Below are 21,559 nucleotides of genomic sequence, written 5' to 3' on the forward strand. Positions count from 1 at the left end.
TGATGATCCACATGATCCAAGCAGACTGGGCCAAAGAGCAGATCTCTAGGCCTGAATGAAACGGGTCTGCGATGATGGATTCTGGAGTCAAGAAATCCGCCCTTTCCAGTGATCTCTCAGGCTGGCCAGAAAAAGGCGGTGAGAAAGAATCGTCAGGCATCCCGACGGACAGACTTGTCATGTTGCCAAAACACGAACTCGGAGTCTGATCTGATTTCCATGCAGAACTCATTTTGTGACTTCGCTGTTGGATTGCCGAGAAGGGCCCCTCCCCCCTCTCCTGATCCCAGAAGGAAGACCGGGGGGGGGGGATTTCCTCTCCTCCCCCCCCTCAATTCTTTCCCTCCCCTCCCGGCACATCCTTCTCTCATCCCGCCCACACAATCCCAAATCACACCCCCAATACATTGCTCCTCCTCCTCCTCCTCCTCCTCCTCCAATCCGGCCTCTGCTCCAGGAATGTGGGGGGGGGGAGCCCCCCCTCCCAATCTGCCTGCTTCTGCCGGAAGTGGAGCTTCCACTCCGGATTGCTGCTCTGCCCCGTAGCTTTAGGGGGGGGCGCTTTCGGAAAGGGGAGGGAGGAGGCAGGGGACCCTCCCCCCGTGGATGTTGCAGGAAATAAGAATCGGGAGCGAGGACAAAGAGGTAAAGGGGTCGCGGGGGGCGGAGAGGGGGGGGAAAGGACCCAGAGACCCCCTCCAGCTCCCCAAGCGCCTTCCGTGGGGCCTGGATCCCGGCACGCGTGCTGCGAAGGGGGCTTTTCTCGGCCCCTTAGGCGCCTTGGCAGGGGCGGGCATGGGGCCCTCGCTCAGGGGCTCCCCATGAGGACCTCATCGCCCCGTGTCCCCCGCCCAGGCATCCCCGGAGCGCTGGGGGCTCCACGCAGAGAGAGGTGGGCCACGAAAGGGTTAACGGGCACGAGGGATAGAGACCCCCGTCCCTCCCCTACTTCTCTTGGGGGGGCACCTCCGGCTGGAGAGATGGGGGCGCAGGGCGTCGGGTGAGTGGTGCCAAGTGAGGCACTGGATGCAGGGGAGACTCAGGGAGAAAGGGAGGGGGTCAAGGAAGTGGGGGAGAGGAAGGGGAGCATCCCTGGGGCAGGGAACGGCAGCATTGGCGGGGGGGGGGGAGAGAGATAGGAAGGACAGTCTATGGGGGGGGGCGTCTCCATCGTGGCAGCTGCGGGGATTCTCTGGTGGAACAGCCTTGGCCTCTCTCTCCCGCCCAGTAATCGACCCCCCCCCCAAGGCGACCAGAGAGGGATCCCTGGAAAGTGGGGGTCCTGTCCCCCCACCCTTCCTTCCAGCAATCTCCACCCCATAAGCCCCTGCCCTGTCCAGACACAGCGCTTCTGCCCAGTCCAACCATTGGTCCCCTTTCTGCTTTTACAGTGGTACCTCGGGTTACATACTGTCAGAGCTGGCTCCGGGTCCCAGCTCACCAAGGACCAACGCTAGCCGATCGTACAGTATCAAAGTCTTGAAGAATAGTCTCCATTTACAAGTCTCAGCGTCCCAGCCCTACGTCTGGACTTTAGACCGGCGAAGCTCTGTCTGGATCTCCACCCCCTGTGCACCAGTTTAATACTCTAATCTTACTCCACCTCTTCCTTCTCTCTCTCTTCCTCTGGGTCTTACTACCCCCCGGGGTCTCATTCCTCCTGGACTCTTCCGACGCAGAGCTTGACCCCTCTGACTCCTCCCCCTCTCTTCGGCGGGCTTTAGGACCTGGCTCCCTACCCGGGCTGCCCACCTTGCCGCCCTCCTGTACATTTGAACTTGGCGCGCGCGCGCGTTTTACTTTCCGGATGACCGTTTCCTCGCTCCCTGACGAGGGTGTGGTCAGTCCTGCCTCATGTTCTCCCTCTGCCTGCGCGCTCCCTGATCCCGATGCCTTGGACTCCTCCCCCCTACTGCACTCTGGGGGGGACGCTGGCCCGGATTTCCAGCTGCTACTCTCTGAGTCCCCTCCTTCCCGAGGTGTCCCCCTGGGCACTCCCCTTGCCCTGACCATGGGGGCCCCTTTCTGTGAATCCTCCGAGTCACTGGAGAGGCTCAGAGACCTCGGACTACTGTCGCCGCTGACATTTCCTTCCGACTCCTCCCCCTCGCTCTCCGTTTCTTCCCTCTCCTGTGACTCTGCTCCTGAACCCCTGACATCCATCCCCCCCTCGAAGCCCCCCCTTCCCCCCTCCCCTTCCTCCGGCGGGGGTGCTGGGTGCTCCGTCGTTGTGGGGGTGAATGGTGGATACAGTTCGTCCCCCGTGGCGTGCATCCAGTTAGAGAAATCCGGCTCGTCCTCCATGTCTTCGCCGACCTCGTTCTCCTCTGCTTCCATCTCCGTGCCGCCATGCTCGAACCCAACGTCCTCCCCCATCACGTCCATGTCCCTCTCACCCTCGTTCCCCTCTGGGTCCGTTGCCTGCCAAGGGCCCCTCAGCCACCTCTCCTCTCCTCGATTGTCCCACCAAAAGGAGCGGTCTGAGGCAAACCCCGAGGGCGAGCCCTCCGGTGAATGTGTTTCTAAAGCTGGTTCTTCGTCCGAGGTGAATCCCTGGAACGTGCTGGTAGAAAGCGTGGGTGTGAAAAGCCAGTCGTCGAAATACTCGGCTGGCATGGGCCTGTGTGGGAACAAGGCATGAAACTCCTCTTTGAGGAGAGGCTCGTCCAGGGCATAGTCCGGCACCCAACTGTTGGCGCTGGCCGGGGTACCTTCCCTTGCGAGAAAATATTCTACTCCCTCTTCCCCCCATCTCGAGTCCAAAATCTCTGTGACCTGGTTGATGGGTTCCCTTCTTGGCGACTCCCTCCTTGGGGGGATCTCCTTATACTGGTCTGATGCCGTGCCCTGCGCCTGAAATCGGTGAGGTGCTTTGTAGGGCGTGAGCACCGACCTATGGAATACTGGGTGCATTCTGGATCCTTCCGGAAGTGTCAACCGGAAGGCCACCGGATTGATCTGTGCCTCAACTAGGTAAGGTCCTAGCTGCTTATGTCCGAGTTTCTTCTTAGCTAAGGATCTTGTCGGCACTGCGTGGGCCGCTAACCACACCCAGTCTCCCACCTGTATGTCTTCACCAACCCTCCTGTGCTTGTCAGCCTGCAGTTTGTATGCGTGCTTTGCTAGCTCTAACTGCCTCCTAAGCTGCTCGTGGACTTCCTGCAATTCCGCCGCCAAGACTTCCGCTGCCTGTGGCTCCCCCTCCCCCAGTCTCTCTAATCCCGGGAAGGTTCTGGGATGCCTCCCGTTGTTGGCGAAGAACGGCGTCACCCCTGTGGACACGTGCTTCGTGTTGTTGTAAGCGAACTCAGCGAGCGGCAGGTAGTCCACCCATGTCGTCGGCTGTTGATTTGCATAGCATCTCAGGTACTGCTGCATGACGGCGTTGACGCGCTCCGCTTGTCCGTTGGTCTGCGGGTGTCTCGCCGACGCTAGGTTGATCTTGACATTCAGGAAACCCATCAGCTTCTGCCAGAAGCTCGAAATGAACTGGCGCCCCCTGTCGGACAAAATAGACCGTGGCAGTCCATGCACTCTGAAGACGTGGTCTATGAACAGCTTGGCGGTCTGTTCTGCCGTGGCCACCTTCGCGCACGGAATGAAGTGGGCCATTTTAGTGAACATGTCCACCACCACTAGCACTGCCGTTTTACCCCTTGAGCTGGGTAAATCCGTGACAAAGTCCAGGGCCACCCTCTCCCACGGTTCGCTCGGAGTCTGCAGCGGTTCGAGCAGTCCCGCCGGAGGTTTGTGCACTGACTTGGCCCTTTGGCAGGTGTCGCACCTCGAGACGTACTCCGCGACTTCCCCCCGCATCTTGGGCCACCAAAAATCCCTGGCAACGAGGTCTGCCGTCTTCTCCTTGCCAAAGTGCCCGGCGGTGGGTGCGTCGTGTAACTGCTGCAGTACCTTCGCCCGGAGGTCGTCTCCCGGTACATAGAGAGCTCCTCTGCGGATGAGCAATCCGTCTCGTACTTGGAACTCGTCGTCCTTCACCGTGCCCTTGTGCACCTCCTCCATCTTGGCTTGTGCAAAGGGGTCCCCCTGCAGTGCTCGACGGACCGCCTCCAAGTCCACGGTTGCTGCAGCGCACGCCCACGCTTTCGGAGCGAAAATGTGCTTGGCCGCTGCTGGTGCCGCCTCTTCAAGGTATTGCGGCTTCCTGGACAGTGCATCCGCCATGATGTTGTTGTCGCCTGGGATGTATTCTATCCTGAAGTCGAAATCCGCAAAAAATTCCGCCCATCTGATGTGCCGCTGGTTTAGGAATCTTGCCGTGCGCCAGTACTCCAGGTTCTTATGATCCGTGCGAACCTGCACGGTGTGCTTGGCCCCGACGAGGAAGTGCCGCCACGCCTTGAATGCTGCATGAATGGCCAGCAACTCCCTGTCCCAGATGGTGTAGTTTTGCTCCGACTTGCTGAGCTTCCTAGAGTAGAAGGCACACGGTCTCCAGTCCCCATGCGGGTCCTCTTGCAACAGTACGGCGCCCACGGCTCTGTCTGAGGCGTCTGTTTCAACCCTCAGCGGTTTGCTGGGATTCACATGCAGTAGCTGCCCTTCGGACGAGAAGAGACGCTTAAGGTTCTGAAAGGACTGCTCCGCTTGCTCCGTCCAGATGAACTTCTTCTTCTTAGAGCTGAGCGTGTCCGTAATGGCCGCCGTCTGCATCGCGAACCCCTTGATGAACTTGCGGTAAAAGTTGGCGAACCCCACAAACCGCTGGACCTCCTTCCGATTGCGCGGGCTCTTCCAGTCCAACACTGCGCGAACCTTGGCGCTGTCCATGGCAAGCCCCTTGTCCGACAGCTTGTAGCCCAGGAAATCCACCTCCTTCCTGTCGAACTGGCACTTCTCCAGCTTGGCATACAGTCGATGCTCCTGCAGTCTCTGCAGAACTTCCTTGACGTCTCTCTCGTGGGTCTCCTCAGATTCTGAGAATATCAGGATGTCGTCCAAGAAGCAGACGCATGTCTTGTAGAGGAGACCCGCCAGGACATGATGCATGAAAGCTTGAAAACAGTGGGCGCCATTTTGTAAACCGAAGGGCATAACTCTGTATTCATATGTGCCCAGGGGCGTGAACATGGCAGTCTTCCACTCGTCTCCTTCCCGTATGCGAATCAGGTTGTACGCCCCTCGCAGATCCAACTTTGTAAAAACGCGTCCTTTCCTCGCCGTCGCCAGCAGGTCATCTATCTTGGGCATGGGAAAGGCCGCGGGCTTGGTCTTTGAATTTAAGAGCCTGAAGTCTACCACAAGTCTTTTTTGGGGCGTGTCCCTTTTCTTCACAAAGAATACAGGACTGCCCCCCGCTGCCTTCGACTCCCGGATGAAACCGCGCTTCAAGTTGAGGTCTATGAACTCCTTGAGCTCCTGCAGCTCGTCCTCAGACATGGAATACAGTTTCCCGGCTGGCAGCGTCGCTCCTGGCAGGAGGTCAATCTTGCAGTCATAGGGCCTGTGGGGAGGCAGCTTGTCCGCTTCCTTCTCGCAGAAAACCTCCAAAAACGCTGCGTACTTGCGCGGCACTGCTTGCAGCGTGCCTAATTGTAGCTGCGGGTCGTCCCCTCCTTCTTCCGGGCTAGGAAGGATGCAATGTTCCGCGCAATAGGAGGAGCCGAAGGTCAGTTGGCGCTGGTACCACGCCAATGCTGGGCTGTGCCTGTGCAGCCAACTCATGCCCAGGACTACAGGCGTGTCCGACAGGTGGGTGACGTTAAAGCTGATGACTTCTCGGTGATTTCCGATCCGCATCACCATTGGTTGCGTTTGTTGCACCACCTGCCCCCCTAACAAGTCTCTGCCATCCACCGTGACAACGTTCAGGGGCAGTGTGGCTGGTAGCAGTGGTATATTGTGCTGCTGAATGAATTCCAGTCCTATAAAGTCAGCGTTGCTGCCGGAGTCAATGGTGATCGGCACCTCCAGAGTGCGTCCATTGGGCAGTTGGAGAGACGCTGTAAGCTGCACCACTGGTTTGGGTGGGAGGGGGTCTGTGGGTTGCAAAAGTGCTGGGGATTGTTTCATTGACTTGTCTGGCTGGACCCCAGTACCTCTTCCTCCAGCCAGACTCCGTCGTTTAACTGTTGCTGCGTTTTCAATTGAGCTGCTTCTGCGACTGTTGCCGAGGCTGCAGTGTGCTTGTGGAGCCTCTGGGGACACTCTTTCGCCATGTGTTGAGCACTGTCGCAGATGTAGCACTTCCTGTTCCCTCTAGGAGGCTTCGTTTTGGCTGCTCCCGGTGTCAGGGCTCTGTTAGCTGACTGAGCCCTGGCACCTCCTATCTCCATCGGCTCTTCTCCCCCTCCCTGCGAGGGTGTGGAGTGCGCACGCGCTGCTTCTCTGGGAAAGAAGGGAGGTGCTCTGGCTGGTGCCCTTCCCCAACGCCCTTCTTCCCTGTTGCAAGGACGTTCTTCCAGATGCACCCCGATCTCCAGAGCCCTCTGGACTACCTGCTGGGTGCTCCTTGGTCTCTCCCCTCTTCCAATCTCCGCTTTTACATCTGCATTCAACCCCTCCCAAAAGAGGTCTCTGACTGGCGCAGAATCTTTTTCCCACCCCAGGGCATGAACCAGTCCGAAAAATCGAGTATGGTACTGCCGCACGCTGGCTTTGCCTTGTTTAAGTCCATGTATGTCCCTCCTGGCAATATCGACGTCTACCTTTGATAAAAAGCATGAGTCCATTGCTTTAATAAAAGCCTTCGCATCTTGGAGCGCTGGATCATTGTCCCTCCATAGATTCCGCAGCCACGTTTTGGCTTCCCCATGCAAATGGGACAGGATAAACCCCACTCTCTCTCTCTCATCTCTAAAGTCTTTGTCCAGGAGATCCAGCGCAAACAGCAGGTCTGCTCTGAAGTTGGGGTACTGCTGCAAACTCCCGTCGAAATGCGATACCAGGCTGCCTCCCCTCCTCCCCAAGCCAATGCCTTCTGCCTTGTATCCCGTTTGCCCCTGTTTAGAAAGCACGTCCAACCTGGCTTGGAGATCCCGGCAGGAGGTAACCATTTCCTCCTCTCTCTTCCTGGATGCAATTACCTCCGTGCTGAGGTGCGTCACCGCTTCTTGCAGGGCTTTTATCTGCTCTTCCGTCGTCATCTTGCCTGAGTTTTGTGAGCTCTGTAAGCACCCCTCCTCTGTCCTCGCTGCGTCGACTCACGTGGCGAGGTTCTTGGTGCCAAAACTTTAAAAAAGGAGACAGAGCTTACTGTCAGAGCTGGCTCCGGGTCCCAGCTCACCAAGGACCAACGCTAGCCGATCGTACAGTATCAAAGTCTTTATTGAAGAATAGTCTCCATTTACAAGTCTCAGCGTCCCAGCCCTACGTCTGGACTTTAGACCGGCGAAGCTCTGTCTGGATCTCCACCCCCTGTGCACCAGTTTAATACTCTAATCTTACTCCACCTCTTCCTTCTCTCTCTCTTCCTCTGGGTCTTACTACCCCCCGGGGTCTCATTCCTCCTGGACTCTTCCGACGCAGAGCTTGACCCCTCTGACTCCTCCCCCTCTCTTCGGCGGGCTTTAGGACCTGGCTCCCTACCCGGGCTGCCCACCTTGCCGCCCTCCTGTACATTTGAACTTGGCGCGCGCGCGCGTTTTACTTTCCGGATGACCGTTTCCTCGCTCCCTGACGAGGGTGTGGTCAGTCCTGCCTCACGTTCTCCCTCTGCCTGCGCGCTCCCTGATCCCGATGCCTTGGACTCCTCCCCCCTACTGCACTCTGGGGGGGACGCTGGCCCGGATTTCCAGCTGCTACTCTCTGAGTCCCCTCCTTCCCGAGGTGTCCCCCTGGGCACTCCCCTTGCCCTGACCATGGGGGCCCCTTTCTGTGAATCCTCCGAGTCACTGGAGAGGCTCAGAGACCTCGGACTACTGTCGCCGCTGACATTTCCTTCCGACTCCTCCCCCTCGCTCTCCGTTTCTTCCCTCTCCTGTGACTCTGCTCCTGAACCCCTGACACATACGCTTCAGGTTACAGACTCCGCTAACCCAGAAATAGTACCTCAGGTTAAGAGCTTTGCTTCAGGATGAAAACAGAAATCGTGCTCTGACGGCAGCGGGAGGCCCCATTAGCTAAAGTGGTGCTTCAGGTTAAGAACAGTTTCAGGTTACGAATGGAACTCCGGAACGAAGTAAGTACTTAACCCGAGGTACCACTGTATTTTAAAAAGTCTTTCTGCAAAAGCGACTGTAGACACATCAACACTACCAGCTTTCACCAACCAACCAACCAACCCAACGCCAAACTAACATTTCTCATTTCTACAACCATATATATACATGCTTTTAAAGCATTAAAGAAACAGTGGCCAATTTTTAGCCGTGACAAGAGAGGAGGGGAGAGGCCTTCTCAGAAGCGGCTCTTGGTTTCCTCTCTCTCAGGCTTCCATCTTTAATGTCTTTTCCACTGCCTGGTTCACTGAGGATGAGGATAATGTACACCTGTCATCAGAGTCCATGGAATGGCTCTCGGGGCTGATATAGAAGCTGCACCTCAAAAGCATTTCTGTTCCTCTTCTAGGCAATGTCAGAGTGACTGACAAGCTGAGATACAATCCTTCAGCATCTGATGACAGCCATTGCATGAATCTTCCCAGTCAAAGGACCCATTTTCATGATAGACAGTGCCTGTGGCTGGAGGCTCTACACACCGGGTGTGCCTGTGCAGGCCAAAGACTCCCAGTATTAGCACAGGTGAGGTTTGTGACCTTCCCAAATTTACAGAATGTATATGAATGAGATTTCCTGGGTGGGATTAGAGTTTATGGCAACCCTGTGATTTTCTCCACCCATAACATTTTATGAGCTGATATATCAGTACGAGCTCCAAAATAACTTTTAAAAAACCCACAAGATCATCATCGTCATCGTATTTATACCCCCGGGCCTTAGTTTGCCTCCCCATGATCTAGAGAAAACACCAGCTTTGAATCATACAGAGTAAAACTACCAGAACCTTCTTGAACCGATAGGTTAGGAATTATCGCTATACATTAGATCTGTACTTTTCTATGCCTGAAAAATGCAACCATGACACAGTGGGAATGTTCAGGGATGCAGGAGAGGATATATTGTTTGATTATATCCTTTCCAACTTGTGTTAACAAGTTGTACAATTTAGCAGAGTAACATTCCCCTTTTTAAACTTACAGCGGATGCGTTTGCTCAGGCTCACTAAAGCCTCTAAAATAAGTTTCCTTGGTAATTTCCACTTTAGTCCCTTATAAAAAGATAGACACGACACAATCTTCTATAAAAGTATAAAAAGAGTTTACTCACACATTCTGTTCACAAATGGATCCCAGAAGGCGGAGTCCAAAATGACCCCCAGGCTGCACACCTGGTCCTTCAGGGGCACAGTTACCCCATCAGGACCAGGAATGCCCCCACCCTCCCCCAGGGACAGTATTTCTGTCTTGTCAGGATTCAACCTCAATGTGTTAGCCGCCATCCATCCTCCAACCACCTCCAGACAGACACACAGGGCATTCACCATCTTCACTAGCTCCAATTTAAAAGAAATGAAGAGCTGGGCATCATCCACATACTGGGGAACACCCAAGCCAAACCCCCGATGATCTCTCCCAGTGGCTGCATATAGATATTAAAAGCATAGGGGAGAGGATGGAGCCCTGAGGCACCCCACAAGTAAGCATCCAGGGGTCTGAACACTCATCCCCCAACACCACTTTCTGGACATGGCCCAGGAGGAAGGAGGGGAACCACCGCATAACAGGGCCCACAGCTCCCCTAGAGGGTCCAGAAGGACACCATGGCCAAAGGTCTTCAAAGCCACTGAGAGATTCAGCAGAACCAGGAAAGAGCTTGCCCCTCAACCTCTGGCCCGTTGGAGATCACCAACCAGCACAACCAGGGCAATTTCAGTCCCATGATGAGGCCTAAATCCCCACTGGAAGAATCATGGCGGCAGGAACTTTCTTGGTCCTGCACCCCTAAAAGCTCCAGCCACAAGACTTTCATTAGCTTTGAAGGGGCCACATGATACATTGTGGTCTTTTCTTTGAAAAACAAATCTTTTGAATACTTTACAGTGCCGTATGATGTAAATATGGGATCCGGGTGGTGCTGTGGGTTAACCCACAGAGCCTAGGACTTGCCAATCAGAAGGTCGGCAGTTCAAATCCCCGCGATGGGGTGAGCTCCCATTGCTGAGTCCCTGCTCCTGCCAACCTAGCAGTTCGAAAGCACGTCAAAGTGCAGGTAGATAAATAGGTACCACTCCGGCAGGAAGGTAAACGGCGTTTCCGTGCGCTGCTCTGGTTCGCCAGAAGCGGCTTAGTCATGCCGGCCACATGACCTGGAAGCTGTATGCCAGTTCCCTCGGCCAATAAAGCGAGATGAGTGCCGCAACCCCAGAGTCGGCCCCGACTGGACCTAGTAGTCAGTGGTATCTTTACCTTTACCTTTATGATGTAAATAGTGTTTGTTTCCCTTGTTCCAAATCGGAGATACTTTGATACACAGGTCTCAGTTCATCTCTCTGCCTGAAACTGCTGTGTTAGCAGCACTGCGTGGGCAGTGTGTTTGGGGGTCCTGGGCTGCCTAGACAACAAGACCCCCTTCTCAGCGTGGCTGATATGGTCCCAAGGAAAGCAGAGCAGTAGGGTTGGCACCAGCTTGGCTGCAGGAGTGGCTGGAAGGAGGTGTGCAGGACACCATCCAACTGTCTTAGAGAATCCACTCTGGATATGTGAGGGTTTCCCTCCATAGCTTTTTCTTCTCCTGAAGATAACTCAAGAGGCAGCGAAGGTTTAGGACCAGAGTTTTCCTTCTCAATGGGCTTCCTTCCCTGGTTGACGATCCCATCTGCCCTTCACTTTCCTCTGCAGCATGGGCAGAATCTGCCTTCTTGACTGTGGGATTCACTTTTGGTCTCCTCCTCTCCATCCACCAGGGCCTGCCTTCACCTGCAGCAGAATTCCCCAACCCACCAAGGATTTGAGACCATCTATTCTCACCTGGTTTAGCCGGCCGGTTGAAACCGTTCCTGGGCTTGTGATCCCTATTCTATCCTGACAGCTTCTGGAAGCCACAGGTGAGAGTTGAGTGCAGGTTGGGGACCAATGGTGGATAAATTACCCCATAAGGCGCATGACATTTCCCCCACCAAAGGTACTACTGCTCCCATAACACCCCATGACATCATATAATTACGATATTTGAGACAGAACAGGAAATAACACAACTTCAGGCCATCAATAGATCAACACTACATATTCAAGGTTTAAGTTTTCACTAAGTACAGTTATCTATTTGCCTTTAATATCCAGCTTTTTCAGTGTCACTTTAGGATAGTCAGAAGACGGGCACAAGATCAGGCAGCACATCATCATTCTAAAGAACCATTGGGGTGGGTGTTTCCGCCTGGGATTCCCATTTGCCAGCTGCTTTCCTTCCGCTTCTCCTGCTCTCTCCATGCAATGCAAGGCATGTAGACAGAGATCCATCTCCCAGAACAGGAGCTTCCCTGAGCACCCATTCAGCTGACCCCAAGCACCAAGCCTTGTCACTAGTTCTCTGACTGACCCAGACCACAGTCCCCAGAAAAGACGTAGACCTGGGTCTCACATAATGGTCCACATGGACCTCCTAGAATCATAGAATCCTAGAGTTGGAAGAGACCACAAGGGCCATTGAGTCCAACCCCCTGCCAAGCAGGAAACACCATCAGAGCACTCCTGACATATGGTTGTCAAGCCTCTGCTTAAAGACCTCCAAAGAAGGAGACTCCACCACACTCCTTGGCAGCAAATTCCACTGTCGAACAGCTCTTACTGTCAGGAAGTTCTTCCTAATGTTTAGGTGGAATCTTCTTTCTTGTAGTTTGGATCCATTGCTCCGTGTCCGCTTCTCTGGAGCAGCAGAAAACAACCTTTCTCCCTCCTCTATGTGACATCCTTTTATATATTTGAACATGGCTATCATATCACCCCTTAACCTCCTCTTCTCCAGGCTAAACATGCCCAGCTCCCTTAGCCGTTCCTCATAAGGCATCGTTTCCAGGCCTTTGACCATTTTGGTTGCCCTCCTCTGGACACGTTTCAGTTTGTCAGTGTCCTTCTTGAACTGTGGTGCCCAGAACTGGACACAGTACTCCAGGTGAGGTCTGACCAGAGCAGAATACAGTGGCACTATTACTTCCCTTGATCTAGATGCTATACTCCTATTGATGCAGCCCAGAATTGCATTGGCTTTTTTAGCTGCCGCGTCACACTGTTGGCTCATGTCAAGTTTTGGTCAACCAAGACTCCTAGATTCTTTTCACATGTACTGCTCTCAAGCCAGGTGTCACCCATCTTGTATTTGTGCCTCTCATTTTTTTTTTGCCCAAGTGCAATACTTTACATTTCTCCCTGTTAAAATTCATCTTGTTTGTTTTGGCCCAGTTCTCTAATCTGTCAAGGTCGTTTTGAAGTGTGATGCTGTCCTCTGGGGTGTTAGCCACCCCTCCCAGTTTGGTGTCATCTGCAAATTTGATCAGGATGCCCTTGAGTCCATCATCCAAGTCGTTGATAAAGATGTTGAATAAGACCGGGCCCAAGACAGAACCCTGTGGCACCCCACTAGTCACTCTTCTCCAGGATGAAGAGGAACCATTGATGAGCACCCTTTGGGTCCGGTCAGTCAGCCAGTTACAAATCCACTGAGTGGTAGCATAGTCAAGACCGCATTTTACCAGCTTCTTTACAAGAATATCATGGGGCACCTTGTCAAATGCCTTGCTGAAATCAAGGTAGGCTACATCCACTGCGTTCCCTTCATCTACCAGGCTTGTGATTCTGTCAAAAAACGAGATCAGGTTAGTCTGACATGACTTATTTTTCAGAAATCCATGCTGACTATTGGTGATCACAGCATTCCTTTCTAGGTGCTCACAGACTGTTTGCTTAATGATCTGCTCCAGAATCTTCCCTGGTATTGATGTCAGACTGACTGGGCGGTAATTATTTGGGTCCTCTCTTTTCCCCTTTTTGAAAATAGGGACAACATTTGCCCTCCTCCAGTCTGCCGGGACTTCGCCTGTTCTCCAGGAATTCTCAAAGATGATTGCCAGTGGTTCTGAGATCACATCTGCCAGTTCTTTTAATACTCTTGGATGTAGTTCATCTGGCCCTGGAGACTTGAATACATCTAAACTAGCCAAGTATTCTTGTACTATCTCCTTAGTTATTCTGGGCTGTGTTTCCTCTGCTGAATCATTTGCTCCAAATTCTTCAGGTCGGGCATTGTTTTCTTTATCGGAGAAGACTGAGGCAAAGAAGGCATTGAGGAGTTCAGCCCCTTCTGTGTCCCCTGTTTGCATTTCACCATCTTCTCCTCTGAGTGACCCCACTGTTTCTTTGTTCTTCCTGAGGCCAATGGGACTGTCCAGGTGATTCATAAAGATCTAGAGGTGGATGGAGGATTATGATGCAGAGAATGGGGAATGTCCAAAGGAACGATGAACCAGAGAAAGAGAGGGCCTGTTCATGGACAGAGAGCAGCTGCCTTTCCTGTGAGGAAACAATTGATTTGAAAAGGCTTATTTCAAGATCATGCTGCTTTATTAACGATGATTGAGGATCATTTGATGACTTTCCTTTTTCATTTCCTAAAAGTTGGGAATAGGGGTAGGAGGCGGGGGAATGTAGGAGATGTTGATATAAGACAGTGCTAATGGCATTTGATGTGCTCTCTTTCCGTTTGTTCTCTTCCTTGAAACCCAAACAGGATTTCCTTTCCTCCCACTCTGAAGAAGGTGATGGAGAAGACATTCAGAATTCTGGGGGACGAGGAACCTTTCATTTCATTAGGAATAGACATTGAAATATGTGAAATGTGGAATATGCTTCACTGAAGGAGCACACATAGCTCACATCAACAAACTCACAGGAGAGAAACCTTTTAAGGATTTGAAGTGTGGAAAGAGGTTCACTGATAGTGAAAAACCTAGAACACATCAGCGAACTCCCATGGGTAAGAAAGGATTCCAATGCAGTGAGTGTGGGAAGAGCTTCAGACAGAGAGGACTCCTCAATATACACCAGCGGACTCACACGGGTGAAAAACCCTATGAATGTATGGAGTGTGGAAAGAGCTTTTGTCGAAGTGATACACTTAGAAGACATCAACGGACTCACACAGGGGAAAAACCATTTAAATGCATGGAGTGTGGAAAGAGCTTCAGTCGTAGTGGACACTTAAGTTCACATCAACGGACTCACACGGGTGAAAAACCATATAAATGCATGGAGTGTGGAAAGAGCTTCAGTAAGAGTGGAAACCTCAATAAACATCACCAGACTCACACAGGCGAGAAACCATATGAATGCAGGGAGTGTGGAAAGAGCTTCAGTCAGAGTGATAAACTTAGAACACATCAATGGACTCACACGGGTGAAAAACCATATAAATGTATGGAGTGTGGAAAGAGCTTCAGTCAGAGTGGACACCTCAGTAAGCATCACCAGACTCACACAGGGGAGAAACCATATGAATGCAGGGAGTGTGGAAAGAGCTTCAGTCAGAGTGGTAATCTTAGAACACATCAATGGACTCACATGGGTGAAAAGCCATATAAATGTATGGAGTGTGGAAAGAGCTTCAGTCAGAGTGGACACCTCAATAAACATCACCAGACTCACACAGGGGAGGAACCATATGAATGCAGGGAGTGTGGAAAGAGCTTCAGTCAGAGTAATAAACTTAGATCACATCAACGGACTCATACAGGGGAGAAACCTTTTAAATGTATGGAGTGCGGAAAGAGCTTTAGTAAAAATGGAGCCCTTAGAATACATCAACGAATTCACACAGGGGAAAAACCATTTAAATGTATGGAGTGTGAAAAGAGCTTTAGTTATAGTGGAAGCCTTAGAGGACATCAACGGATTCACACAGGGGAGAAACCATATAAATGTATGGAATGTGGAAAGAGCTTCAGTTTTCGATGCAAGCCTTAGAAGACATCAACGGAATCACACAGGGGAGAAACCATTTAAATGCATGGAATGTGGAAAGAGGTTCAGTTTCAATGCAACCCTTAGATCACATCAACGGATTCACACAGGGGAGAAACCATTTAAATGCATGGAATGCGGAAAGAGGTTCAGCTTCAATGCAACCCTTAGATCACATCAACGGATTCACACAGGGGAAAAACCATTTAAATGCATAGAATGCGGAAAGAGGTTCAGCTTCAATGCAACCCTTAGATCACATCAACGGATTCACACAGGGGAAAAACCATTTAAATGCATGGAATGCGGAAAGAGGTTCAGTTTCAATGCAACCCTTAGATCACATCAACGGATTCACACAGGGGAAAAACCATATAAATGTATGGAGTGCGGAAAGAGCTTCAGTCAGAGTGGACACCTCAATATACATCACCACACTCACACAAGGGAGAAACAACATGAAAGCAGGGATTGTGGGAAGAGCTTCAGTCAGAATGCAGACCATAAATTGAACCAGCAAACTCACACTGGTGAAAAACCACATAAATGTATGGAGTGTGGAAAGAGCTTCAGTTACGATGCAACCCTTAGAAGACATCAACAGACTCACACAGGGGAAAAACCATTCAAATGTATGGACTGTGGAAAGAGCTTCAGCTTCAATGAAAACCTTAGAAGACATCAACGGACTCACACAGGGGAAAAACCATTCAAATGTATGGAGTGCGGAAAGAGCTTCAGCTTCAATGAAAACCTTAGAAATCATCAACGGACTCACACAGGGGAGAAACCATTTAAATGCATTGAGTGCGGAAAGAGCTTCAGTCAAAATGGAAACCTAAAAACACATCAACAGAGTCACACAGGGGAGAAACCATATGAATGTATGGAATGTGGAAAGAGCTTCAGTTACGATTCAGGCCTTAGATTACATCAACGGACTCACACAGGGGAAAAACCATTTAAATGCATTGAGTGCGGAAAGAGCTTCAGTCAGAGTGGACACCTCAATATGCATCAACGGACTCACACAGGGGAGAAACCATTTAAATGTATGGAGTGCGGAAAGAGCTTTAGTGATAATGGAAGCCTTAGAAGACATCAACGGACTCACTCAGGGGAAAAACCATTTAAATGCATTGAGTGCGGAAAGAGCTTCAGTCAAAATGGATACCTTAAAACACATCAACAGAGTCACACAGGGGAGATACCATATAAATGTATGGATTGTGGAAAGAGCTTCAGTTATGATGCAACCCTTAGAAGACATCAACGAACTCACACAGGGGAGAAACCATATAAATGTATGGATTGTGGAAAGAGCTTCAGTTACGATGCAAGCCTTAGAAGACATCAACGGACTCACACAGGGGAAAAACCATTTAAATGCATTGAGTGTGGAAAGAGCTTCAGTCAGAATGGAGTCCTTAAAACACATCAACGGATTCACACAGGGGAAAAACCATATAAATGTATGCACTGCGGAAAGAGCTTCAGAACAAGTGGACACCTCAATAAACATCAGTGGATTCACACAGGGGAGATACCATATAATATGTATGGCATGTGGAAAGAGCTTCAGTTACGATGCAACTCTTAGATTACATCAACGGACCTGCACAAGAGACAAACCATATAAACGTCAGCAAAGTAGACAGAGCTTCAGTCCTTGTGGAAGTCCTACATCAACAGACTCACGGCCAGGAAGAACTTTAACAGTTGACACCCTACATACCATCAATAACTCAAAGAGTAGAAGCACTTTAAATGGAAGGATTGCAGAAAGTGTTTTAGCTATAATGTAATGTTTAAGAAATATGAAGGGACCTTCAAAGGGGAGAACCCATTTATATGTATGGAATGTTTCTTTTTCAAATGCTAGGCAAAGTTGGCATTGCTTTGAAAAATGGAGAAAATGATTTAAGATTTCTTTTACCAGAGGCTTTTTGTTAGGCCTAATATCTAATGACATCCCCAGAGAGAAGAAAAATGTATTCCTTTACTCAACTGCAGCGGCCAGAATACTGATCACAAAGAATTGGAAGGCGGGAAAAACCCATCATTATTAGAATGGCAAAACAAATTGCGAGTTTGTAGAAATGGCAGAATTGACGGCACTTATTAGAGGCCACTCAAATCAGAGAATAAACAAAGAGTGGGATGGTGTGAAGGAATACATAAAAAAATATTGTTCCGGAATTGAAATATTAATAGATAATGGGTAAAATGTGCAGGGGTAAGCAAGAAAAGAACAATAGAATTAATTGAATAACTATTAAACTATAACAATACAACAAGATGGAAGACGTAAAATACTGAGGTCACACATGGGTGAAGGGGAGTGGGGGGGCGTGTGGGAATCTATAATATGATTTATAATATAAATTTTCTAACTACGCTGTATTTACATATAGCAAAAGGAAGCCTAGAGTAATTATGTATATTTTAATTTACGTACTCTATGTAATAGGCTTATGTTAGAATACGAACATGGATTTTGAATTTGATGCTTGTACTTTGTTTCTTTTTGGGTTTGAAATAAAAGAAGAAGGGGGGGGGAACAGAGAATGGATTCCCTCATATTCATCTTCAGACCATTCCCTGACAAAACACATTGCCCTGTGTCCTTCCAGCCTCTTTCCTCCCTTGCTCCCTTCTGCCGGTTTGTGTGCCTGACTTAGATATCCTGTGTGCTGTATTTTTCTACTGCTGACACTGGATTTGCTCTCAGGAGCTAAGTTTTGTGCCTCACTGGGGACCCAGTGAGGACTGTATGCTTTGAAAGCTCAGTAAACTATTACTGAAGAAGTCCTGCTGCCTCTGTGTGTGTTTTTGACCTCAGCGTGGGACTTGCTCTACGCATGGCCCCTACTCTGCTGCTACTTGGCTCAGGCCCTGGAGTTGCTCTACTCAAACATGCAAGACAGGTGTGTGTGTGTGTGTGTGTGACTGTGATTTTTTTGCACTGTTATGGAAATGACAAGACGGACCCACATCTTTAAAGTTGTTGCAATGTTACAAATCATCAAACCTTTATTGGCATCACTTACAAACATTCAGAATAAGTAGGCCAGTGTGATCTCGTCGCCATTTCAACAGTACAGTCATTTGCCAAAGGGAAGAAGAGGCAAGCAATCTATTTCATCTCTCCAGCAAGGGCAGGATCCTGTAGCCTACTTTGGCGACAAAAAAATCAAATAGAGGAACTTAGCTACTGTCTTGGGGAGCTCCTGGTCTCTCCCCTGGAATAAGAAGCGTACAACCTCCTTCTCTGGTTTCCAGGTTGGAATGCATAGGTGGTCTAAAAATGGTTGGCGGAGATCATCATAGATTTTGCATTTAAGGGCCATGTGAGCTGGAGTTTCCACCAGGTGGGCATCGCATGGGCAGATTCTATCTCCTTCTGCCAAACCCACAAACCTGCCCCAAAGGAGGTTAGAAGGATTACACTTGAACCTAGGCAGAGAAAAAGCCCTTCTTTCTTGCAGGTTAAACAAAAATTGTAAATAATTAAGGTTAAATTCCTGCACCCTAGAGAGTCGAAAATAAAGAGGGGACCATGTTTTTTCCGCAGCTGAGATTAGTTCCTGGAGATCTATGTCCCACAGCCTACTTTTTAACACGGCCTTGGCTACTGGGAAAGCCATGATGATGATAATGTTGCAAATATTATGCCTGAATGTATCCTTTCGACTTGACAGCTCGGGGAAGATACCTAGCTTTATAAATTTGTAGAAAATCCATACTTTAACTGACTCCTCATTCCAACGCCATTTTGACCCTTAAAGAAAGGGGAATTTGGGCTTCATCTCCCGCCATGAACCAAGAAGCAGGAAATCACATCGGCAGTGTCAGGCGCTCATCCTACACTCGAGTAGGACCCTGGTAGAGACACATGCCCGACTGGCATGTTCTCTCCCTCCTGCTCGTTCGTTCGGGAGCTTCAAAAGCTTTCTTCTTCCCAAACATCACAGTGACCGATGCCAACAGACATCGGCACACTTAGGCATCTGCAGAGTGTTTGCAGTTTGCGTAACAAAGCTCAGCAACTCAGCATTTTGGCTAATCTACTTTATTTACATCTAAACACACACGGAGCACTGCAACGTGGCTCCCTCTCTCTCTAGCATCAGAAAGCAGAGAGAGAGAACAAAGGACAACAGTCCCACTTCACGGAACACAGGAACACAAACATCCTGTCTCCATCATTTCCCACTCTGTGGAGTCAAAACATACACCGTCATGTGACAGACAACAATCCCATGACTGCAATCACGGAGCTGGAATTCTAACAGGCAGCAGGAACAGGGAATCTTGCCATAATCCCCCAAGCGTGAGAGCACAGACACGGCCCCCCACCCAGGGAGTGACCAGGGGGGCAACAATAGACATCTGCAGAGGCAGTTGAGCAAGTCAGGTGTTCTGAAAGCCCATCTCCAGACCAGTCCTGAGGGCAAGGAGATGTCAAGAGTTTTATTGTTCTTCTGGTGATGGGGAGTTAAAGGGAAGGGAAAAGGGGTCTGATAAAGGGAACTAATGTTGGACTTGTGTCACCCTTGTAGACCCCTCCCCATTTGTGACATGCTAGTGATGTAGTGATGATGTCTCAGTGATGCTGCTCAAAGTGTATTCTGTTTTAAAAGAGGGGGGTCACCCCTTACTCGGGTGGAGACCTGTTGCACAACAATAAGGATCATGGTCTACTGACTGCTGTTTTGCTGGAGCTTCCTTCCTTTACTGACCACATGGACCTGTGGGGGACCAGCACCCCGATGATCTCGGCTGTTGAGTCGTCTCTCACCCCAGAATTTTTCATTACCAATAATGATCTTTTAAAATGTTTATATTTTTTGTTGTCTGCCACACTCCAAAAAATTTCACCATCTTTTCTATCCCCAGCTCTGTTATCTGTCTCTACTCATTTTTCTTCTGTTCTCTCATATTTTTACCAACAATTTATTTTTATTTTTATTCAATTTAAAACCTGGGACTTGGCCAAATTGATTAATCTTGTTGAACACCCTTGGTATACTTTCCAATGGGTTTCTATCATTATTACCAGGTTGTTTGCAAATGCCCTAAGTTTATATGATTTTTGTCCAATAATAATAATAATAATAATAATAATAATAATAATAATATTTTATTTGTATCCCACCGTCCCCTGCCAAAGCCGGGATCAGAGTGGCTAACTGAGGATATTTCACCCCTCCCATTGCAAGAATCTGCTGATGTTCCAGAGAGGAGGGGGCGGATTGTGCTAGCTACTTATTCCGCTCCAGCCTCACTTCAAAGGGAGAGACTGAGTGTTATCTCTGTGTAGATAAGGTCGCTGCAGAAAGCAGCTGTAACACTCAGCGCAGTCCAGAGTCTCCATTTGTATATAGCTTGTATAGTACAGTAGCTGTAGTGAATAAAAGAAGATATTCTTCAGCACTGTCACCCGAGTGATTTATGCTCTGCTGTACTCTGCTGTGCATGGCTGTCTTCTGGAAGTGAGTTTGGTGCCCACAACTCTGTGAGTCCACAGCACTTAGACCTGTTCCTGCAGAAGAAGGTCTCTGGAAGTGCTACCCCAGCTCGCCTGGCCCAGTCAGGGCTGAAGTGGTTGAGCCCAGTCGGTGGCACTGGCTCAAGGGCGAAGCTGACACTAACAACAGGTAGAAATAGCCTAGTGTACATAAAATCACGGAGTCAATTAATTCAAATACATTCTAGAATCAATTAAGAATCAAATTAATGGCAACCATAGGGTTAGAGTTCTGGGAAGATTACAGAAGGAGAGAGGAGGGTCAGATTGTGCCTTGGCCAAAGTCCAGGCAGAACAGCTCCGTCTTGCAGGCCCTGCAGAAAGATGTCAGATCCCAGAGGGCCCTAGTCTCTTGGGACAGAGCATTCCAATAGATCAGGGCCACGGCCGCAAAAGCCCTGGCTCTGGTCGAGGCCAGCCTAACCACCCTGCGGCCCAGGATCTCCAAGATGTTTTTATTTGTAGACCGTAAGGTCCTTCTTCGGACATACCAGGAGAAGGGGTCCCGTAGGTACTCCACCGGGAGCCAGTGCAGCTGGTATAGCACTGGGTGAATGTGATCCCAAGGCAAGGACCCTGTACGGAGTCTTGCCGCGGCATTCTGCACCCGCTGGAGTGAGTAACAATAATCAAGCCTGGCGGTGACCGCCACATGGATCACAGTGGCTGGGTCAGGGCGAGAAAGGTAAGGAGCCAACTGCTTAGCTTGGCGGAGATGAAAAATGCTACCTTTGTTATAGCTGCAACCTACGCCTCCATAGAAAGGGAGGCGTTGAAAATTACACCCAAAGTCTTAATTGACAGCGCTGGCACTAACTGCACCCCCCTGCAAGAGATGGGAGTTGGCCCCCCAATCCCATATCATCCTGACCCAGCCAGAGGACCTCTGTCATTGAATGATTTTACTACAACCGGCTCCCACGTAACCATCCAGCCACAGCTTCCAAACATCTGATCAGTGTGTCTGGGGCTGAGTCAGGATGGCCATCCATCAACAGATAGAGTTGGGTGTCATCAGCATACTGATGGCAGCCCAGCCCAAAACTCTGGACAAGCTGGGTGAG

General features: G+C 50.1%; 1 protein-coding gene across 4 annotated transcripts; it reads left to right on the forward strand.

The window, feature by feature from the left end:
* Positions 1–335: 335 nt before the first annotated feature.
* Positions 336–15,129, forward strand: LOC310659172 (uncharacterized protein). Of its 4 annotated transcripts, XM_083402368.1 has the most exons (4): positions 336–645; positions 8,527–8,699; positions 10,921–11,061; positions 13,737–15,129. In XM_083402368.1, exon 4 carries the CDS (start codon positions 13,979–13,981, stop codon positions 14,966–14,968), a length of 990 nt encoding a protein of 329 aa, XP_083258494.1. In that variant the 5' UTR covers positions 336–645; positions 8,527–8,699; positions 10,921–11,061; positions 13,737–13,978; the 3' UTR covers positions 14,969–15,129. The 4 variants fall into 4 exon arrangements, 3 of the variants coding, with proteins under 3 accessions (XP_083258494.1, XP_083258496.1, XP_083258495.1); XM_083402370.1 differs by lacking the exon at positions 10,921–11,061 and having other exon boundaries at positions 337–645; positions 8,527–8,704; XM_083402369.1 differs by lacking the exon at positions 10,921–11,061 and having other exon boundaries at positions 337–645.
* The last annotated feature ends 6,430 nt before the right edge of the window (positions 15,130–21,559 follow it).

This window comes from Podarcis tiliguerta, assembly GCF_965153285.1.
Source record: "Podarcis tiliguerta genome assembly, chromosome: 10".
Lineage (NCBI taxonomy): Eukaryota > Metazoa > Chordata > Lepidosauria > Squamata > Lacertidae > Podarcis > Podarcis tiliguerta.